Source organism: Mytilus trossulus, chromosome 3 (genome assembly GCF_036588685.1).
Source record: "Mytilus trossulus isolate FHL-02 chromosome 3, PNRI_Mtr1.1.1.hap1, whole genome shotgun sequence".
Classification (NCBI taxonomy): Eukaryota; Metazoa; Mollusca; class Bivalvia; order Mytilida; family Mytilidae; genus Mytilus; species Mytilus trossulus.
The window spans coordinates 11,548,650-11,568,402 of NC_086375.1; the positions used below are offsets into that span (position 1 = coordinate 11,548,650).

At 30.8% G+C, this 19,753-nt stretch overlaps 2 protein-coding genes across 2 annotated transcripts; one reads left to right on the forward strand and one right to left on the reverse strand.

The window, feature by feature from the left end:
• The first annotated feature begins 126 nt into the window (after positions 1-126).
• Positions 127-10,186, forward strand: LOC134710162 (cyclin-K-like). The gene is made up of 9 exons (XM_063570380.1): positions 127-216; positions 1,422-1,560; positions 4,176-4,257; positions 4,834-4,965; positions 5,377-5,482; positions 6,153-6,210; positions 6,915-7,090; positions 7,893-8,017; positions 8,801-10,186. The coding sequence occupies exons 2-9, from the start codon at positions 1,424-1,426 to the stop codon at positions 9,581-9,583; spliced, it is 1,599 nt and encodes a 532-aa protein (XP_063426450.1). The 5' UTR covers positions 127-216; positions 1,422-1,423; the 3' UTR covers positions 9,584-10,186.
• Positions 10,187-13,051: 2,865 nt separating this feature from the next.
• Positions 13,052-17,411, reverse strand: LOC134709240 (uncharacterized). The gene is made up of 4 exons (XM_063569407.1): positions 17,258-17,411; positions 15,269-15,448; positions 14,435-14,569; positions 13,052-13,503 (listed from the first exon to the last, which is right to left on the reverse strand). Exons 1-4 carry the CDS (start codon positions 17,340-17,342, stop codon positions 13,349-13,351), a joined length of 555 nt encoding a protein of 184 aa, XP_063425477.1. The 5' UTR covers positions 17,343-17,411; the 3' UTR covers positions 13,052-13,348.
• Between the last annotated feature and the right edge of the window lie 2,342 nt (positions 17,412-19,753).

The following is a 19,753-nucleotide window of genomic DNA, read 5'->3' on the forward strand; positions in this document are numbered from 1 at the left end:
TTAAATTAAAATGAAATCTAATGCACTTTATTAAAGTTAAAAAAAAGTATTAAAAAAGAAAGAAAAAATATGAAAAAAATCATTTGAAACTACTGCTATAAAATATTACAAATATTTACGACATTACGAAAACTAGTCTGAGCCGTTACGTTTGGTATTTTTTTTTTAGAAACAAGATATATTTCAGTAAAAACAGATTATTTACGATTCAAACAGGTATGATACATTGAAACCTAACGGTATGTAAAGTACATTACCAGATTTTTACAGATTTGGGTCGAATAGTGACACAGATTTTTGGAGTAAGCTAGTCATAAAACTAAAAAAAATATGTAATTATCCACAAAGACGCAATTTTTTTGTGTGTGAAAATATACCAGAGGAAAAGAATTCTAACTAATAAGTCAAACATAAACTGACACCAAAGTGACATGAAAGACCAACACACAAATTATAGTTCTCAAAATACAACATAGAAAAACAAAGACTCTGAAACATAAGCCCTGCTGCCTAATATGAGACAGGCATTACCTGTGAATGGAGACGGAGTCAGTATTTCTTTTTAATTCCAACATGTTGGTAAAAGAAAAGGAAATACTGTAAAGTTTCCAATACTGGTTCTGTTCAACTGTAGTTAGGGATTTAGTTGTGACATTTTTAAGTTATGACATCCTATTCAAGGTAATCAAAGAAACGCTGTTATCAGGTAACGTTTTTTCATATCAAACAATTATTTAAACTGATTGGGTGTTGAATTCCTTCCTATATTTGTTGATATGCTGATAGATATACATTTTATTCAGTCTCATGCCAACAAGACCGGAAACAGAAGTAAGAATTTCCTGAAATTTTTAATTTTTTTTTATTGATTTTTCTACCGTAAAGTTTCCAATACTGGTTCTGTTCAACTGTAGTTAGGGATTTAGTTGTGACGTTTTTAAGTTATGACGTCCTATTCAAGGTAATCAAAGAAACGCTGTTATCAGGTAACGTCGAATAGTGACACAGATTTTTATCTCATATTAGGCAGCAGGGCTTATGTTTCAGAGTCTTTGTTTTTCTATGTTGTATTTTGAGAACTATAATTTGTGTGTTGGTCTTTCATGTCACTTTGGTGTATTATACCCATATAAACTAAAATCTGAAAACAGGGTAATCTCACGTAGCTACGGAAGGGTAGGCAGATCCTGGTCCAAATGTGACACCTATCTTGTTGCTGATGAGGGAAAAAAAACTTGTTTTTAGTCCAAGTCTGTAGGTCAGCCTATGGGTATACGTATAGGGGACAGAATAAAGATATTCTTTTTCTAAAATGTATAGCAATATTCATTCATGTCTTTTTTCTAAATTAGGTTGCAGTTATATGTTCATTAGGATATATAGAGTTAATTTCAGCATAACTTGTATTATTATAATTATAGATATGCCTTGCTGGTACTTTGATAAGAAAGAGATAAGAAACACACCAACACACAGAGATGGGATTGATCCAACAACAGAAGCCAGGTACAGAAGAGAAGGAGCAAGATTTATCATTGATGCTGGAACAAAGATGGGACTGTATCCTTGTATAAAATATAAACATTTTAATTTAGTCATACAATTTTATGTTTGTTTTAGGGTTGGCAAAAACCTGGGTTTTATGAGTATTGCCCAGCCCAGTGGGAAATACTGGGAAAACCCGGGTTTTACTGGGTTTTAGTGGGTAATACTGGGCAATATAAAATACTGGTCTACATTTTACAAAGGATTCAGTGATCAAACACAAATGTAATACATTTGAGATATTTATAACTTATTTTATTTGTCTAGATTGGTCAAACTGTAAATATACAGCAAAACAATCTTTTTCTTTCAAATAAGTATAATTCTTATCAAGAAGTAAGAAAAATACATTTAAATAATATATATGTACCATATGTGAACTGTCACTAATTAATAAGTATTCAGAACACAGATTTGTTTATGTAACAATAATCAGCCCTTTCAATTCTATAAATGCTAATGGCACAAGGTTGGACGGTAAATACCACCCCTGGTATTTACCAGTGGTATTTACCGGTATTTAACGCCCGGACAATACTCCCCAAGTGGTCAATACTGGCAAATACTGGTCAATTGAAATTTTCATGGATGTTTTTAATATTAATTGAAGTAAAAACTTGATAAAAAGTTAAATATACCTAAACTTTAATTTTTATGCATGTGTCAGCTTATAAAATTAATGAACTTGATGTTTTATGCTTTTATAACACTTATTCCTAGTGATTTTAAATTTAGTTATTATGAATTATAATATTGTATACTTAAAATATATATATATATATAAATTTACATATTATTTCAACATTTATAAATCAATATATTTTTTTCTTCAAAATGTATGATTTTACAGGTAATTAAAATTAAAGGTAAATGAAGTTACATGTGTCTGTTTACCTATCACCTGGCATTGCTAGGTGTGAAAATTTAATTACTAAAACAACAGCCCCCAATAAAAGTTGACAGTACATGGGTTGAAAGTAATAAAAGTGATATTTGAAGACCCCCTAAAACAATAAATTATTTCCTGTCTATATAACTGTGTGACAAACCCTTCTTCATGCTGGAAATAGAAGTTTTGAAGCAGGGACAAAAAGTTTTTATCTTTTACTTCACATTTATCAATATAGATCACTGTTTGAATTTACAATAGAAATTGAATTGAAAGCATTAAAAATGATTTAAACACTTTCTATATTTAATTATTGATAGAAATTATAATTGACCAGGTATGGTTTATACATGTTATATAGTAATGACCACTCAAAATTTCAATCGACTAGTATTTGCCGGTATTTCCCAGTATTTGCCGGTAATTACCGGTATTTACCACTGGCATGGTTAATACATTGTACTAGTACTGACCACTTTTTTGCCAACCCTGTAATGGCATGACCCCTTAGGGTGTTTATTTAGCAATATGACATGTATGAATGTATAACAATTAAAAATGCATTTTTATCAAAGTTTCGATTATTGAAACAATGCTTGGAAATTACATATGAACAAGGTATCCTTAAATGTGCAAATCTTGTATTCTGCTTACATATATAGAATAAATGAAGAACAGAATGAAATTGAATTTTTCATTCTAATAGAACTCAATGGTTATCTGTATAAAAAAGTATATATTTAGATGTGATACTATAAAATTACACCAAGTCTTAACTATTATGCGTTAAAATAAGCTTAAAAAATCATTATGCCCAGTAATGCCCAGTATTACCCATTTCTGGGAGTATTGCCCAGCCCGGGAAAACCCGGGTTTTCCAACTTGGGAATTCCTGGGTAGGTAATACTTTGCCAAACCTGGTTTGTTTGTTTTCCTTTGTGATGAGGACCACAAAATTTTCGTCTCTATAACATACTGGAAGTTCTAGTGCATCTTGCAATAAATTAGTGTAAGATTTTATGCAGACTAGAACTTTAAAAAATTAAAACACAACATTTTGTTTTCTAGATTGATGTGGTGGATATCTGCTCTATGGTCGGGTTGTTGTCGCCTCTACACATTCCCCATTTCCTCTCTCAATTTTATGATACATGAATTTAGAAATCATTTCACTATGTTCATTTTCAAAATTATGTACAAATGTAACCACATGAACCAGATGAAAATGTAATCTGCTTGCCTGACAAAACTTCAGTAATTCTTTCAGATTTAACAAAAAAATTGTACAGGACAACAAAAGTGTTTACAAAAGATTTTACTGATGCTTCTCAAATTTTACGGATTTAGAAAACAGTATACTAGTATGGTCATGATGGTAGGCATCAAGTAAATCAACTAGTACAACATTTATATAAATAAAGGCCACAGTAGCATATCACATTTCAAAAGTCATAACATCAACTAATGTATAAGAAGAAAACAACAAAAACACTGGAGTGAACAAAAACAAACGACAATGCAACACACACAGAAACAAACTATAAGGTAACAATTACCATTTTCCTGACTTGGTGCAGGTCATTTTAAGAAAACATTGTAGGTTGAACCTGGTTTTGTGATTATCCAAACCACACACTTTTATGGCAATGTTAAATATAACACTAAAATGACACCTTTACATGACATTAATACAGTATAAATTTGGAAACAAAAATCCTTTATTTCCTTAACATAGCCCCAGGAGATATGATACATGTGCCACTGGTGTAGTATATTTTCACAGATTTTATCTTTTCCATTCATTCAAAGATTTCCACAGATATGTAAGTATTTGAATTCTTTTTTTTTGGACACCACATTTTATCCTTTCAGTCTATGCCAAAATCTTTTTTCATACATCTAATAATCTGAAAAACTAAATATTAAAATTGGTCCCTATATGCCTATAGTTTGAGGCATCAGACTTGTGGCTAACCGTGCAGACTGCTTTTGTCATAATAAATTAATGAAACAGTTATTGGTATAAACATCTCTTCACTAATTTAAGCAATGATGACTTGCTCTAGATGAGGGTTTGGATAAGGTTAAATGATTTAAGAATAATGCCCTTAAAAAATGAAGATAAGAGAATATCAGGCAAAAAAATTAGGATTAGAGAAAAAAGGGGTTACTTTTTGAAAGATTAGAGAAAAAAGGGGTTAATTTCTTAAAGATTAGAGAGAAAAAAGGGGTGAAAATTAAATGTTTACAGAATAACAGACCCCCCATCCAGACCCTCCTAGATCATCCATGGAGGAAAGGGTTAAGCAATGATGACTTGCTATAGATCATCTTTATTGATACTAATTACAACCACCGAAAAAAATATCCTGACTTATAGTTGTTTATTTTTGTTACAGATAACAGCTGCTGGTTGTTTATTTCTGGCTGGTAAAGTAGAGGAAACACCAAAGAAATGTAAAGACATTGTAAAGATAACACAGAGTATCCTGTCTCCACAATTATTTTCAGTGTTTTCAGAAGATCCTAAGGTAAGATTGTAAATTATTTAAATTTGAAACACATGATCTATATAAACTTATTTAGCTGCTTAAGGATGTACTTAGGTGAGGTTTTGGAATGAGTGTCAAATGTTCGGACTCCTTGGTGTTTTTCCATACAATACATGGTACAATATTTTGCCCCATAACACCTATTTATCTTTTATCATTAGTCTTTATAGCTAGTAAAAGGTCATTTGACAAAATTTAGGCAGATTCTTGATTTTCTTTCTTTTGAGTTGAGACCCAAATAATACCAATGCCAATATAAGGTAAAAGTCAGAGTCAGCCTGCAAACAGTATTGTAAATGTAAAAAACATTGGGATAGTTTTCATTGCTTTTATAAATATAACAGAATAATTGCTGGGAGTTATTATCAATGTTCTTATTTTATATTTCAGGAAGAAATAATGACACTGGAAAGAATACTTCTACAGACAATCAAATTTGATTTACAAGTGGACCATCCTTATGCTTGTCTGTTAAAGTTTGCCAAACAAGTTAAAAGTAAGTTGTTCTACACAAGACTTTAAAATCTTTATTTTTTTTTAAAATCCTTTTACCTATGAAACAAAAGAGGGGGGGATAGGACCTTTATCAGGACTCCGGGATCAGGTGTTTTTAAGCTCGGGATCCTGGAATTCTTTTTTTCAAATTTGGGGGCTTCAGGATTTCTTGATTTTAAGCCCAGGATTTCATGTTTTTAAGCCCATTATTTCGGGATCAGGACCCCTCTTATCCCCCCTCACAAAAGGTAATAAAACCCAAAGGCTAATATGAAAACAGATACATGTAACTACATTTGAAGTGTGCATCAACGGTCTGACATTCACATGATGCTTTTTATTGATGCAAACACATTTATAAGAAAATCTAATGTTTAACTTTTTAATAATAACTGTTTTCTAATACCATATGTTGACTTGACAGCAGTGAAGTTCAGAACAGAGTCAGAATAGGAAAAGCATGCATTCTTTTCAAACATTATTGAATTTTAAGTTTTATTTTCTACGTTAATACTTTTAAGCAAACATTTGAGATATGCATAATATATAAGGTGAATGAAAATTTCAGAAGCTTTCAAATGTGTACTTGTGAACATGTGCACTCTTGTTTTTGCAAAAAATATTTATACTTTGTTATTAGGTTTTACTTGTATTATCACTTTATTTTACAGTTGAAAAAGAAAAATCACAGAAACTTGTACAGATGGCTTGGACATTTATAAATGACAGGTTGGTTCAGTAACACATAGAAATTTACCAATTATTTATTTCTTTAGAACAATAAAAGATGTTAAAACTTTAAGGGATATGTTATTTTTTGTCTCTGTAGACAGCAATTATCACATAATCTACAAAGTATTCACCATTATTTGAAATTATAGTCGCTAAACTAAAGGGTAAGCACATTTAAAAGGATTACTTCAGATTTGAACAAAATATAAAGAAATGCATAAGATTAAGAAATATTGTACTATTTACATACCTGTATTTTTACAGTACTTGATTTGTACTTAAAATTTAGGTACAGAAATAATACCAAAGCGATCACAATATTCCATGTTTGAAAATCATAATTTTAAGAGATTAAAAATAGACATACATGTACTATCAAAATGCTGAAAATTTAACGTTGCAATCAAAAATATGTAGTACTTAAATTTTCATGTTCAAATCAGGTACTGTAAAATACAGGTACCTAAATATTACAATAATTTTAGAGTAAAAAAATAGTACTGAAGATGAAAAGTAGATTTCCATGCCAGTACTACAGATTTTTAGTGCAGACATAGTACCTATGCAAAATTGGCTGTGTATATTAGGATGATGTAATGTATTGTTACTGTAACTTTGTACCAATTTTGGGTACATGTAATACAAGCCTTATTGCTCCTCCCTCTTGTGTGTTTACATTAATCATTATATAAATATTTCAGTTTATGTACAACTCTATGTTTACAATGGGAACCTGAGGTAATAGGTATATCACTGATGTATCTGGCAACACGATTGGCAAAGTTTGAGATATCTGACTGGCAAGGCAAGCCACCAGGAAGTAAATTAAAATGGTGGGAAGGGATCGTCGAAGATATCACAGTGGAATTAATGGAGGGTAAGATTTAGCTTGATTTTTACAATTATAGAAAAATAATCATTTAAGTTGGTACTCAACACTATTACTAAAATTAATTTGGCTCGTTTAATTTTCATAAAACTTTGTCAAAATATTAACTTTGACCCTTTAACAAAAATATAAAAATTTCAAAAACTTTTAACCAACCGTTTTGTCAGAAAAGTTACACTGGTTATATAGCAGTTTGACAATTTTGATCATTGAGAAGCTTAATATTCCTTTTACAACACAAAGTAATTAAAACGTTTAGCTGACTTTACAGAGTTATCTCCCTGTAGTGTTAGGTACCACCTTAAAGAACAGGTCCATATATTTAGAATAAATATAATCTCAAAACCAGATACTGTTGATTCGTCATTTTTTTGTGGGTACTAATTTATCGTGGAGTAAGAAACATTTGCATGTTTGTGGATATTTTCCTTAATGGTTTTGCCGAAATTTGTCATTGTTTGATTTTTTTTCCCCTGGTTTAATACCTGTTCCATCAAAATACACTGAAATTGGTATTCAACGAAAAATAATGAAACCACAGTAATACTTTTAAAATTATAAATGGCATACAAATCTAAGAATTTTTGCTTCAAAGAATATGAGTATACATAAACAAGAATAAATTAGATAATAGATAACTTTGATTGAATTTAATTAGATATAAGAACAAGACTTATGGTAATATTTTGTTTCAAAAAATTCAATTGTATTTCAAAGATGTAGAACATTTAAAATAATGTATATATTTTCCATGTTTATTATATATTAACATATAACCTTTTATTTTCAGACATATGTCATAAGGTGTTAGATTTGTATAGTAAAAATCCCCAGCAACATGAAGATTCACCTCCAGTCACACCTAGTAAATCACACAGACAAACACCCCCACCACCACCTCCACAGAAACGTAGTGTAAGTATGGTATGCAGACTCTGAATTTTATCTATATTTAAACATTTGATAAGTATATAATGAAATGATTCAGGCATAAGTACCCCATAATTGCAAAAATTCATAAATTGGAATAAACTAATGGGAAAAGCATGTGAGTTCAGGACCATTACATTCAGTTGATTTTTTGGCAATGGTAATCAATAATTAATGGGGCTTATGTGGCATAAAAGGTTTACTTATTACTGCGCTTTCAAAAAATACTCCTTCTAAAAATAATATTATAGAAACTGAAAGACATATTGAATATGAACCTGTCTATAACAAAATATAAAAATAAAAAGATGTGGTATGGTTGTCAATAAAACAAAGTCAAAATGACATAGAAGTTTACAACTATAGGTCACTGTACATCATTCAACAATTAGAAAAGGCTGTATCCTATAGTCAACTATAAAAGTTTTGAAATGAAATGAGAATACTTATGTATAAAACAATAGACTAAAATCAAATATGAAATACAGCAACAAATGATAACCACTGAGTTACAGGCTCCTGACTTAGGAACATTTAGAATGTGGTAGGGTTAAAGTCTCTTTGGTGGTGGTTGTTTGCTGTCTTATTCAAGTATATATGTACCTCTAATTTCCTTCTATTCAAAAGTTGGGGAACAGACTTTTGAGAAGAAGGCAAATAAAAATGTATTTTACTGAATTAAAATTAAAATGTTTGCCCCCCTACATTATCTTCCTTCTACCTCAGTTATAAAAGAAAGTAAATGTATTTTTAATATTATAATTACAGACCACTCCAGCAGATGGGGCACCAGATAGTAAATTAGCAAGAGTAGATAGTCGAACAACAACACCAAAAGTAAAAGAATCTAATTCTAGTTCTGATCTCAGACAAACCGCCATGGTAAACGCTGCGTCTAAATCACATTCCTCAGATGACGCAAATATACAAACTATACAGACAGTAGGTGCTGCACAAACTACAGAGTTCTCATCTTATAATCCATATATGTCACGTAGCATGTACAGTTCATCATTCTTATCAGGAGAGGGTAGTAAGTCTATACAGAATTTAATGAGTGGGGGCGGTGGTGGTGGTGGAGGCGGAGGCTCTGCTGAGAATTATCCACCAGGGCAACAAACACCCCAGGGTATGGCCCACTACTCTCAATATCCTCCTGGCTACCAACAGGCAAATTATGCACAGGCAGCTCAACAACAGTATTCTGCCCAGGGCCAATATCCTGGATATCCGCAACAAGCATATCCTGCAGGTCAACAGGTTCCTGGTCAACAGCAGGTTTATCCACAAGGTGCCAACTATCAGCAGTACCAGCAGGGGCAACAACAGTACCCAGGTCAGTATCCTCCCACATCATCAGTTCCAAGTCCTTACAACACAGCCGGAGGTCAACAGGCATATCAACAACAGCAGCAAATGATTAACCAACGTGGTGCTTCATCAAATGTACCTCGTGGCACAAGTACTCCAAGAACATCAAAGTCACAGACTCAATCATCACAGCAAGGTCAAAATCAGAATTTAGCAATGGTACGAATTACAGGCAGATGAACAGATATATTCATTTGATATGAAGTGGTGTAATTAAATTTAGCACTCAAAAAAAGAATGGAAGGAACAACATTTCTTTAACGAATTTTTTCCTTGGTGGAAAAATTAAATGTGATGATATTTCATGTAATGAAATCAAAACAGCTTATTGAATGTTAAATAAATTAATGAAGTGCTAAAAAGATACAAGTGTAACATTAATTTTATGGGAAAAAAACAATCATACTCTTTTTATCTATGAATTTGAACAAGGTGAACCAACGCCTGAAGTGGTTATCGTGGGTAATATCTATGTAAAACACAATAGATTTTAAGTCAAATTGAAATATTTTATACCATTTGTTTATGCAAGAAAATGATTTTTTAAAGACATTATTTTAAGTTTGTGTATAAGCATAAACCATCAACTAAATTGTAAACAATTTTACTAACGAACTAAAGACATGTATTATTTCTTTGAATGGTATTGTTAAAGTTGTGAGAAACACAGTTTTTAAGATAAATGTATCTGTATAGAGATTTTTTTAGTTGACAAATTGTTTATATTTAATATTGGCTGTCAGTCAGTAATGATTGTACATGAAGTTCTTGATATAAAATGTAAAAAAAATATCTGTGTGAATTTTCCTTATGCAAAATACAAGTGTGGTTAGAAGAGATTTTGATATTATGTTACAACTGCAACTTCCAACATTGGATTTATACATGTAATAAAGAGAAAACTGACATAAAGAGGTCTCTAAACATAATAGTTGGATTGGTGCTCGAGTTGGAGCCATATGTGCATCAGTGGGGGAAAATAATGAAAAATAAATAAGTAGGTTATACCAAAACACATATATATATATAACAGCACTTGGTGATGACTTTTACCTACTTGTTATTGTCTGACTTGACAGAGTTATAAAGCAAGACATAGGTATGCTGTTCCTACATTCTCTCAAATAAATACATATTTTCAAAAATCTTATAAAAGAGGGACAAAAGATACCAAAGGGACAGTCAAACTCATAAATCTAAAACAAACTGACAAAGCCATGGCTAAAAATGAAAAAGACAAACAGACAAACAGATACTTAAATTGACTTTTTCAACTTGCAATCATTCCATACACCTGATATACCATTGTTTACTGTACCATGAAAACTTTACACTGACTGATGAACAACAAAAATGAGGTTATGGTGAGATAAATCTTGTCAAAGACATATGCACTTTATAATAATTTTGGTGGTTTCTAATGGCTTTATGTACTTGGCATCACAAAATTAATGAAATTTTAATATAAAATTTGAAAAATGTTTACACAATACATATAAATAGACAACAATGTGTGTAATAGCTCTAAAACAAAACAAATGAAATCATGTATGTAAAAAAAGTAAAACAAAACAATTATTAAATAAAATACAACCTGATCTCAATAAGTTATCAAAATATTAATAAGTCTTTGTCTAATGTTAATGCTGCGTAAACGTAAAGCTTTTCATACATTTTAGTACAAGCTGAATTGCAACATACAGTGAAAAACAAATATATGCCACACATGGTCAGACAAAATTGTACAATAAGCTTAAAATCTATTTCATTAAATATGGATTTTTTTTTAAATAATTTTTTTTTAGATGCTTTATGTTTATTATGAAGGTCTGACTAATTTTATTGATGTTTTTTAAATATTTAACCACACTAAACCTTTATACTTTAGCTTAGGATGAAATTTATTAAATTGATATATTATTGCAAATTCAACAAAACTGTTTGATTTAGTTTCAGTTGTTTACAAAAATTACTGAATGTTCAAAACCGTTGTTAACTTAAAAGATTTGAAATTGATTACTGAAGTAATTAGACAATGAATTATCACTCAAGTTGTCTTTTATGTGTGTCATTGGGTTGCTGTCTCTTTGATGTTTGCACCAAGGCTTCTTCTATAAATGATAAAAAATTGTGTTTCTCATATTTTCAACTCTTACTTTTTTTTAGGCCAAAGGCTTTAATAGGCAATGCATTGAAACAACTTTTGTACCTACATCTCTATACACTTCTGGCAAAATATTTAGTCCTGTTTCTTTCTAACACTTTTGCATACACTTCAACATATATATATATAAAAAAAGATGTGGTATGATTGCCAATGAGACAACTATCCACAAAAGACCAAAATGACACAGACATTAACAATTATAGGTCACCGTACAGTCTTCAACAATGAGCAAAGCCAATGCCGCATAGTCAGCTATAATAGGCCCCAGTAAGACAATGTGAAACAATTCAAACAAGAAAAACTAACAGCCTTATTAATGTAAAACAAGAGGCTCTCAAGAGCCTGAATCGCTCACCTGAATTTTTTTGGGTTAATCTCTCATCAATGATTATTTTGGCTTTTCAATTTATTTAAATGTTCTTTAAATATTCCTATTCTCTTCAAAAGCCAAAAAAAAAATCATGTTCTCCTATGTTCTATTTTAGCCATAGGAGCTATGTTTCTTGACATACAAGGAAATGAAATATAAAATTTATACTAGATACTCTGAAACTCTGAAACTCATTTAGCCTGAGTTTGGCTGAAATTGATACAGCAGTTTCAAAGGCGAAGATTTTTTAAAGTAAGTCAACATGATGAACAAATTGTAAAAAAGTCTTTAAAGGGCAATAACTCCTTAAGAGGTCAATTGACAATTTTGGTCAAATTGACTTATTTGTAGATCTTACTTTGCTGATCATTTTTGCTGTTTACAGTTTATCTTTATCTATAATAATATTCAAGATAATGACCAAAAACTGCAAAATTTCCTTAAAATTACCAATTAAGTGGCAGCAACCCAACAATGGTTTGTTTGATTCATCTGAAAATTTCAGGGCTGATAGATCTTGACCTAATGAACATTTTTATCCCATGTCAGATTTGCTCTAAATGCTTTCGTTTTTGAGATATAAGCCAAAAACTGCATTTGACCCCTATGTTCTATTTTAAGTAATGGCGGCCATGTTTTTTAACGGATCAAAAATCGAAGCGCACACTTTGTGCAGGATAATCTAAGGAACAATCATGCTAAGTTTCATTCAAATCCATTCAGTAGTTTCAGAGGAGAAGATGTTTGAAAAATTGTTAACGACGACGACGGACGCCAATTGATAAGAAAAGCTCACATGGCCTTTTAGGCCAGGTGAGCTAAAAATGAAGGAAAAACAAATATGTAACACATAAACAAAAGACAACCACTGAATTATAGGCTCCTGACTTGGGATAGGCACATACATAAATAATGTGGCGGGGTTAACTATGACAATCAAAAGACATTTTTATCTGCCAAAAGTTCTAATTTAAAAAAAGTACCAGTACCTGAATCTAAAAAAAAAAAACTAACTTACAAAAAAAACAAAAAAACACAAACGTATCTTGATGAATATACATCAGTTGTTGAAAAGACTTCATTTTGAACTCCATTAACCAAAATCTTTTTATTTTATAATATTTTTAAGTTTAAAGATTACACTAAATGCTTTAATATTTATACACAACTCATTGATGACTATTATTTGGGAGCTGTTCCAAAATTGATAAGTGGGAGTAAAAAAAGCCTCCCAAGGCCTTACATATGTGTTTTATTCTGGATGAGCCCTTAACTTATTTTTAATTTTTTGAATAGATTTGAAATATAAACTAATTAAAAAGACAAATTACAGATCTTATACATTGAGTATTTTAAGGTTCTTTCAATATAATAAACAATGTGCTTTGATTATAGCGATAAACTTCATCTATTGTTCTAAACGTTTTGAATTCCTACACACATCAGATATTTTTTCTAAAGCAGCTTTACAACTTTTGTCATCTTTGGCACAGCAGGAGATAACATGAAGATTAGGTGAACTTGGAAAGTCTATAGTCTTCTCCATTGCTTCTGGTTTCTCATCTAAAAATAGATTTTTTTTAAAACTTTTAGAAGAAGAATTAAGGTGGTACCTAACACTTCAGGGAGATAACTCTGTAAAATCAACAGAATGTTTTAATGACTTTGTGTTCATAAGGGAATTTAAGCTTCTCAATGATCAAAATAAGTGCTTGTCAAACTGCTATATAACCAGTGTCATTTTCAGAATAAACGATTGGTACAAATTTTAAAAAAAAATCTATTTTTGTCAAAGGTTCAAAGTTACACTTTGTCAAAATTTTAAGAAAATTAAACGAGCCAAATTAATTTTAGTTAAAGTGTTAGGTAACACCTTAATAGATGAATTTTGTAATAAAATTGTGACTTTTAATTATGTGTGGTATTAAATCATCACTGTTTGTTTGATTATAGAAGTTCTAAATGGAGCTTTCTAGGGAAACCTTGCAGAGAATATATGGTAAAAATTCAAACATAAAACATATTTTTTGCTACTGAAACTGAACATTGACCTTGTGTGTGCAAGGAACATATTTGGAAGAAGTGTGTGGTTTTATGTTTGTAAAAAAATGAAATAAAAGTTTTTAAGAGCCTAAAATTTTCAACCATCATAATAATAGTTAAGGATATTAACTTTGCCTTAGCTTTGTCTACTTTTAAAAATATTTGTATTGGACAGAAGCAGTTTAAAGTGAGAGGGTTAGCCCTATAAAACAAGGTTTAATCCTGGCACTATTTTCTACATTTGAAAATGCCTGTACCAAGTCAGGAATTATGACAGTTCTTGTCCATTCGTTTTTAATGTGTTTTGTTATTTGATTTATGTGATTATGGACTTTCCAAATTGATTTTCCTCTAAATTCAGTATTTTTGTGATTTTACTTTTTAATTTAAATTTATATAAATGATTGATTTTGTTTTGTTTGGTTCATGAATTTTTATGAATGAAACCTACCAGTTATGTCAGATTTATTGAGTATAAGTACACATGGAATGTCATCTAAATCTCTCTCCTGTAGAATGGAGGTGACATCTTCCCTCAGTGATTTCATAACATCTTTATCACTACTGTCCACGACTATAACTAACACTGCAAAACAAGGGGGAGTAATTATGAATTAAATGAGATGTGTAATATACAGACAGGAGCAAACAGACAACACAAATTTGAAATAACTCAGACTTTGAGAATACAAAATAAAGTCTTCAAGAATAGATAAGTGTCTATACAATATTTCAAGCTTAAATTATTAAAGGCCTGACATCGTACAGCAACATACATGTACATTTGCATGTCAAGATTAAAAATCAGTTGTTGATGCACATTAAGCAAACAACAATCTATCAATTTCAATTACTTTTTTTTTTGTTATTCTCAAATAGTTATGACTCCTTTGACTTGATACAAAATAGGTGATGTCAGGATGTCAGAAAAAATATCCCAAAACAAAGTGAGGGCTCATAAATGTTTTTTTTATTTCTTTGGTTTTAACTAATATTTTTACATCTAGTAAATTCATTATTGAAAGGAATATATAATCTGTGTATTGCTGATGTATTAAATGTGATAAACATTGTATAACTATAGCAATATTTTGTTACATTGAAGTTTTGGGATTAGTAAAACGTTTTAAACTAAAAATATCATCATTTACAAATGTACTACAATTCCTGAAGATTATGTACAATATAATTCTAAACCTGCCACTAAGTAGCCTCTCTAATCATGCAGGAAGATAATCAGTGAAATTATCATTCATTATCAAATAAAATGGAGATAAATATATACCATTAGTTCCATGGTAAAACTGTCTCCATCTTGGATGGTAATAGGGAGCACCACTCAAATCCCATACTATGTAGATTTGTCCTTTATGTTCAATCTTCTCAACATTAAAATCCTCTGTAGGTATTGGTTTTATGACAGAATCACACCCTAGCTTCCAACCATACAGCAAGCTTGTTTTACCTTTGAATAAAAAAATATATTCATATTAATAAACTTTATTATTTAAAATTGATTCCTTTATGCAAAAATCAATTATTCAACATGCAAACAATTCAAAGGAATCAAAATTGCAAACTGTCCTATTTAACACATCAGCGACAAGTGTTTTTTTTCCCATATGTCTTTACTGGTTTCTGTCACAGGCATAAAGGGAGTGGACCTCCATATTTCCGTAACTTTTTTGTGTGTTTGATTTTGCAACCCCACATAGGGGATGAGTATCCAAATTGGCATTTCTAAGCTACACCAACCAGCATCTGGATTTATAATTAAAATCATTATTGAATGTCATCGGATCAGGAGTCAAACCATGAAACGTGTAATAAATGTCCCTTGTTACTTTTTAAACATTTTTATCTATACTTTAACCTTAATCTATTTCCATTGATTTTAATCATAAACTTAGTTCAAGAATTTAATTTGTCTATGTTCCAAAGGGATAATTGAACTCGGAAGATACATGTTCCAAAGGGATAATAAAACTCGGAAGATGTTCCAAAGGGATAATAAAACTTGGAAGATACATGTTCCAAAGGGATAATAAAACTCGGAAGATACATGTTCCATCAGCATCCAGTGATTATCACAAATACTCATTCTTTCAAAGAACTATCCAGGATTGGAATGCTCTTCTTCCTAGTTTCATATCAGCATCGCCAGTCAAGGCCTGTAAAGTTTTGATGACAAAGCTAAACTGAATTAACAAATTTTGGGGAGGGGGTGGTCTATTACTAAGACTAGTATGCATACCAAATCCATGGCAGTATAATCAGTTTGTTGATTGTGGCCATTATCTGACAGAAGCAGAATTCTATCATAAAATCCATTATATCAGTATTAACTGTAATTATAGTTTAAGTTAATACTTATATCAAAAATATTTAAAAACTAATAAAACATGTTAATCGAAACAATTTATTTACTATAAAATTGTGATAGTTTGTGTCATTACTTCATGTTTTATTCCTGATTCAATGACGTTCAATAAGATAATTTGAAGCTGGTACATGAAGCCTATGACTGCTTATGAACGTGAATTTAACTATTTGTCCTCAACTGCTGTGTTGCCCAAAACACTACGTTTATTTTTTTTATATGGGGACGAAGTCCCCAATTACGTTAGAAAAATCAAAAAAAAAAATCGGGAAAATTTCCCGAATTTTTTATTCTACTAATGAACTCAAAATCGTTAACTTTTTTTTTCAGATCTACTTCCTGTTCCGGTTTTCCCCGCATTTGCGCAGATATCTGTCTTGTTTGCATGAGACTTTTAATTTTTTTTATAGTTATCAGTCTAGTAAAATTTAAGATTGGATCTCAATACAAGTTCAATTTTGATAATTGTTTGATATGAAAAAAAACGTTACCTGATGAAAGCGTTTCTTTTGTTTACATCGAATATGACGTCATAACTTAGAGAACGTCACAGCTAATTCTCTAACAACAGAACCAAAATCGGGAACGTTACGTACGGTATTTCGTTTTTTTTTTTATCAACATGATTGAATTAAAAAAAATAATACATACAGACTTCGTCCCCATTCACAGGTTATGCCTGCCTCATATTAGTAATTTATTATTATATATTAAGCTTATCAAATATGTTCTTGCTCTTATCTGTACTATTTACTTATCTGTAAGATTTAACTATACACATCATAACAATATGATACCCTTCTATTTTAATTTTCCACGTAAATAAATTAAATTATCAACTAAAAATATAAAAAGGGGGGGTGCGATTTATTTCATATTATTTTGTCATTGTACCTGCGCCGCTTTTCCCGAGCAACAATATTTTTTGTGGAAAGTCTATGACATTGTTAATATCAGGTCTTGTGCATGCCAGTCCCATCTACATTATAATAATCACTAAATTGTAAATGTCAGAATAAAATTTGTTTATGTTGGAGACGCAAGGGAGATAACCGGAAGTTACAATATTACCTAAAACCCAAAAGAATATTTTAAAAATGACCAACAGCCACGGTCCTGGAAAGTTGTACATAAAGTCGGTGAACAGGTAAGTTTATATGCAAATGCAGATACATATCTCTACCATCATTGCATGAACGAAATGAACGAATTCAGACTTTGTGATATATAATTATGTGTCATAATTAGTTTACTTATGACGATTGCCGCTTTGTGCATAATAAAATGAAAAACAAACATCATACCGTTTTCAAAAGTGTAAATAAAATCACCTTTGGTAAAAAAAAAGAAGACTGTTTTTATTTCCAAACACAAAAGAAAATATGTTCTTTAAAAGAATTTTGAAATTGGGTGATATATAATAACTTCAATCATCAACACGAAAAGGAAAATTTACAAACGGGAAATAAAAAGAGCAAGCCGAACATTGTCCTCTTTTAATTTATCATCATTTTCAAGCAATTTTTAAATGTCATTGATATTCTTTTAATTGTCAACACAAGAACAGAGTATCCTAAATGTTGAACCCATACCTAGTTAGGATACATTTCACTAACATATTTTTGCGATTGCATGGTGCTATGCTTGTTTAATTTATTGCATTTCTATATATATATATGTCGATGTCAAGCGTTTGCGTAATTGTCGCGGCTTGTATTATAAAGATTTACAAAATGTGCCTGTTTAATCGGAGTGCTTATACGGATTAACGGTATCAGTTTTTTATTTAATAATAGTACATCAATGTATTACAAACAGAAGAACCTAACTATACACACGCAAGTTGTGTTAGTCGGTAGTTGTGTAATGTACATGCCTATCCCAAGTCAGGAGCCTGGAGGTCAGTGGTTGTCGTTTGTTTATGTGTTACATATTTGTTTTTCCTTCATTAATTTAAATAAATAAGGCTGTTTAGTTTTCTCGTTTGAATTGTTTTACATTGTCATTTTGGGGCCTTTTGCAGGTGAGTATGTGATATGGGATTTGCTCCGGCATTGTTGAAGACCGTACTGTGACCCAAAGTTGTTGATTTCTGTGTCATTTTGGTCTCTTGTGGAGAGATGTCTCATTGGCAATCATACTACATCTTTTTTTATAATTAGTCGGTATTATGTTTTCGTTGATCTGTCCGTCAATCCGTCAATTCTGTGTTAGTCATCGTATGCAAATCAGGGCTCTGAAACCAAACAACAAAATTTCAGGAAGAATTGAAGATCATTGTAGATAATAAAGACATACTATGCAGATGCACATATCGCCGGGTAGGAAATTATGGTTCATTTTTTTCTATGAGTTATACCCCTTAACTTTAAAATCTTAGTCAAATAAAGTTTTGATTTTTCTACCCTGTATACTACATTGCCTCACATTCTCATTAAGAAAAAAAAATCACCCACCTAATTAAATTGGCATTTAAAAAGTCAGAATGTGAAATATATGTTCCAACTCTTTTAGGTCATTTTTTAGTAGCAATAAACAAAAACAAAAAATGTCAATTGGACATGCTTTGATACTATATATGCCCTTGAATTTTTACTAGATAACATTTTTGTTCGCTTTGGAGATTCCGTATATCGTCAGGTTATCGGAATTCCAATGGGTACTAACTGTGCACCACTTATTGCGGACCTGTTTTTGTATTGCTATGAGTTACAATTTATGACAAAAATCAGCAAAGACCCATCGAAACAATATCTGATAAACAAATTTAATAATACTTTTCTATATTTGGATGCCATTTTGGCTCTCAATAATGACGACTTTAGTATGTATACTAAAGAAATTTATCCTGTTGAACTTACTTTAAATAAAGCTAATACTAACAATGACCACTGCCCTTTCCTCGATCTTGATACCTATATCACTTACGGAAAGCTTTATACCAAAATTTATGATAAAAGAGATGATTTTTCATTTCCTATCGTTAATTATCCCTTTTTAGATGGTGACGTTCCCTTGTCACCATCTTACGGTGTTTATATATCTCAACTTGTACGATTCGCTAGTGTATGTAACAATGTTTTAGATTTTGACGAGAGAAATTTATGTATTACTGAAAAATTATTACACCAGGGTTTTCGATATCACAAACTAGTCAAAACATTTACTAAATGTTATCATCGGTATAAGGACATCATTCATAAATATAGCTCAACGTGCAGACTTCTTATACGTTTAGGTATTTCACATCCATTTTTTTATGGAAATATTCTTTATAAAGCACAAAAATGTCAGTATTCACCGCAGAAACTAACAAAATGTTTAAATAGACTTATGAAGAAGGGATATAGTTAGGATACTGTTGCCAGGTCATTTAAGATTGCATATTTT

Excerpts from the sequence above, each read along its gene's own strand:
- LOC134710162 (XM_063570380.1), top strand. The coding sequence starts at position 1,424 with ATGCCTTGCTGGTACTTTGATAAGAAAGAGATAAGAAACACACCAACA. Across the intron at positions 4,966-5,376 it reads TGTTTTCAGAAGATCCTAAG|GAAGAAATAATGACACTGGA; the intron begins GTAAGATTGTAA and ends TTTATATTTCAG. Across the intron at positions 8,018-8,800 it reads CACCTCCACAGAAACGTAGT|ACCACTCCAGCAGATGGGGC; the intron begins GTAAGTATGGTA and ends TTATAATTACAG.
- LOC134709240 (XM_063569407.1), bottom strand. The coding sequence starts at position 17,342 with ATGGGACTGGCATGCACAAGACCTGATATTAACAATGTCATAGACTTT. Across the intron at positions 15,449-17,257 it reads GCTCGGGAAAAGCGGCGCAG|GTAAAACAAGCTTGCTGTAT; the intron begins GTACAATGACAA and ends TTTTATTCAAAG. Across the intron at positions 13,504-14,434 it reads CAATAAATCTGACATAACTG|ATGAGAAACCAGAAGCAATG; the intron begins GTAGGTTTCATT and ends ATCTATTTTTAG.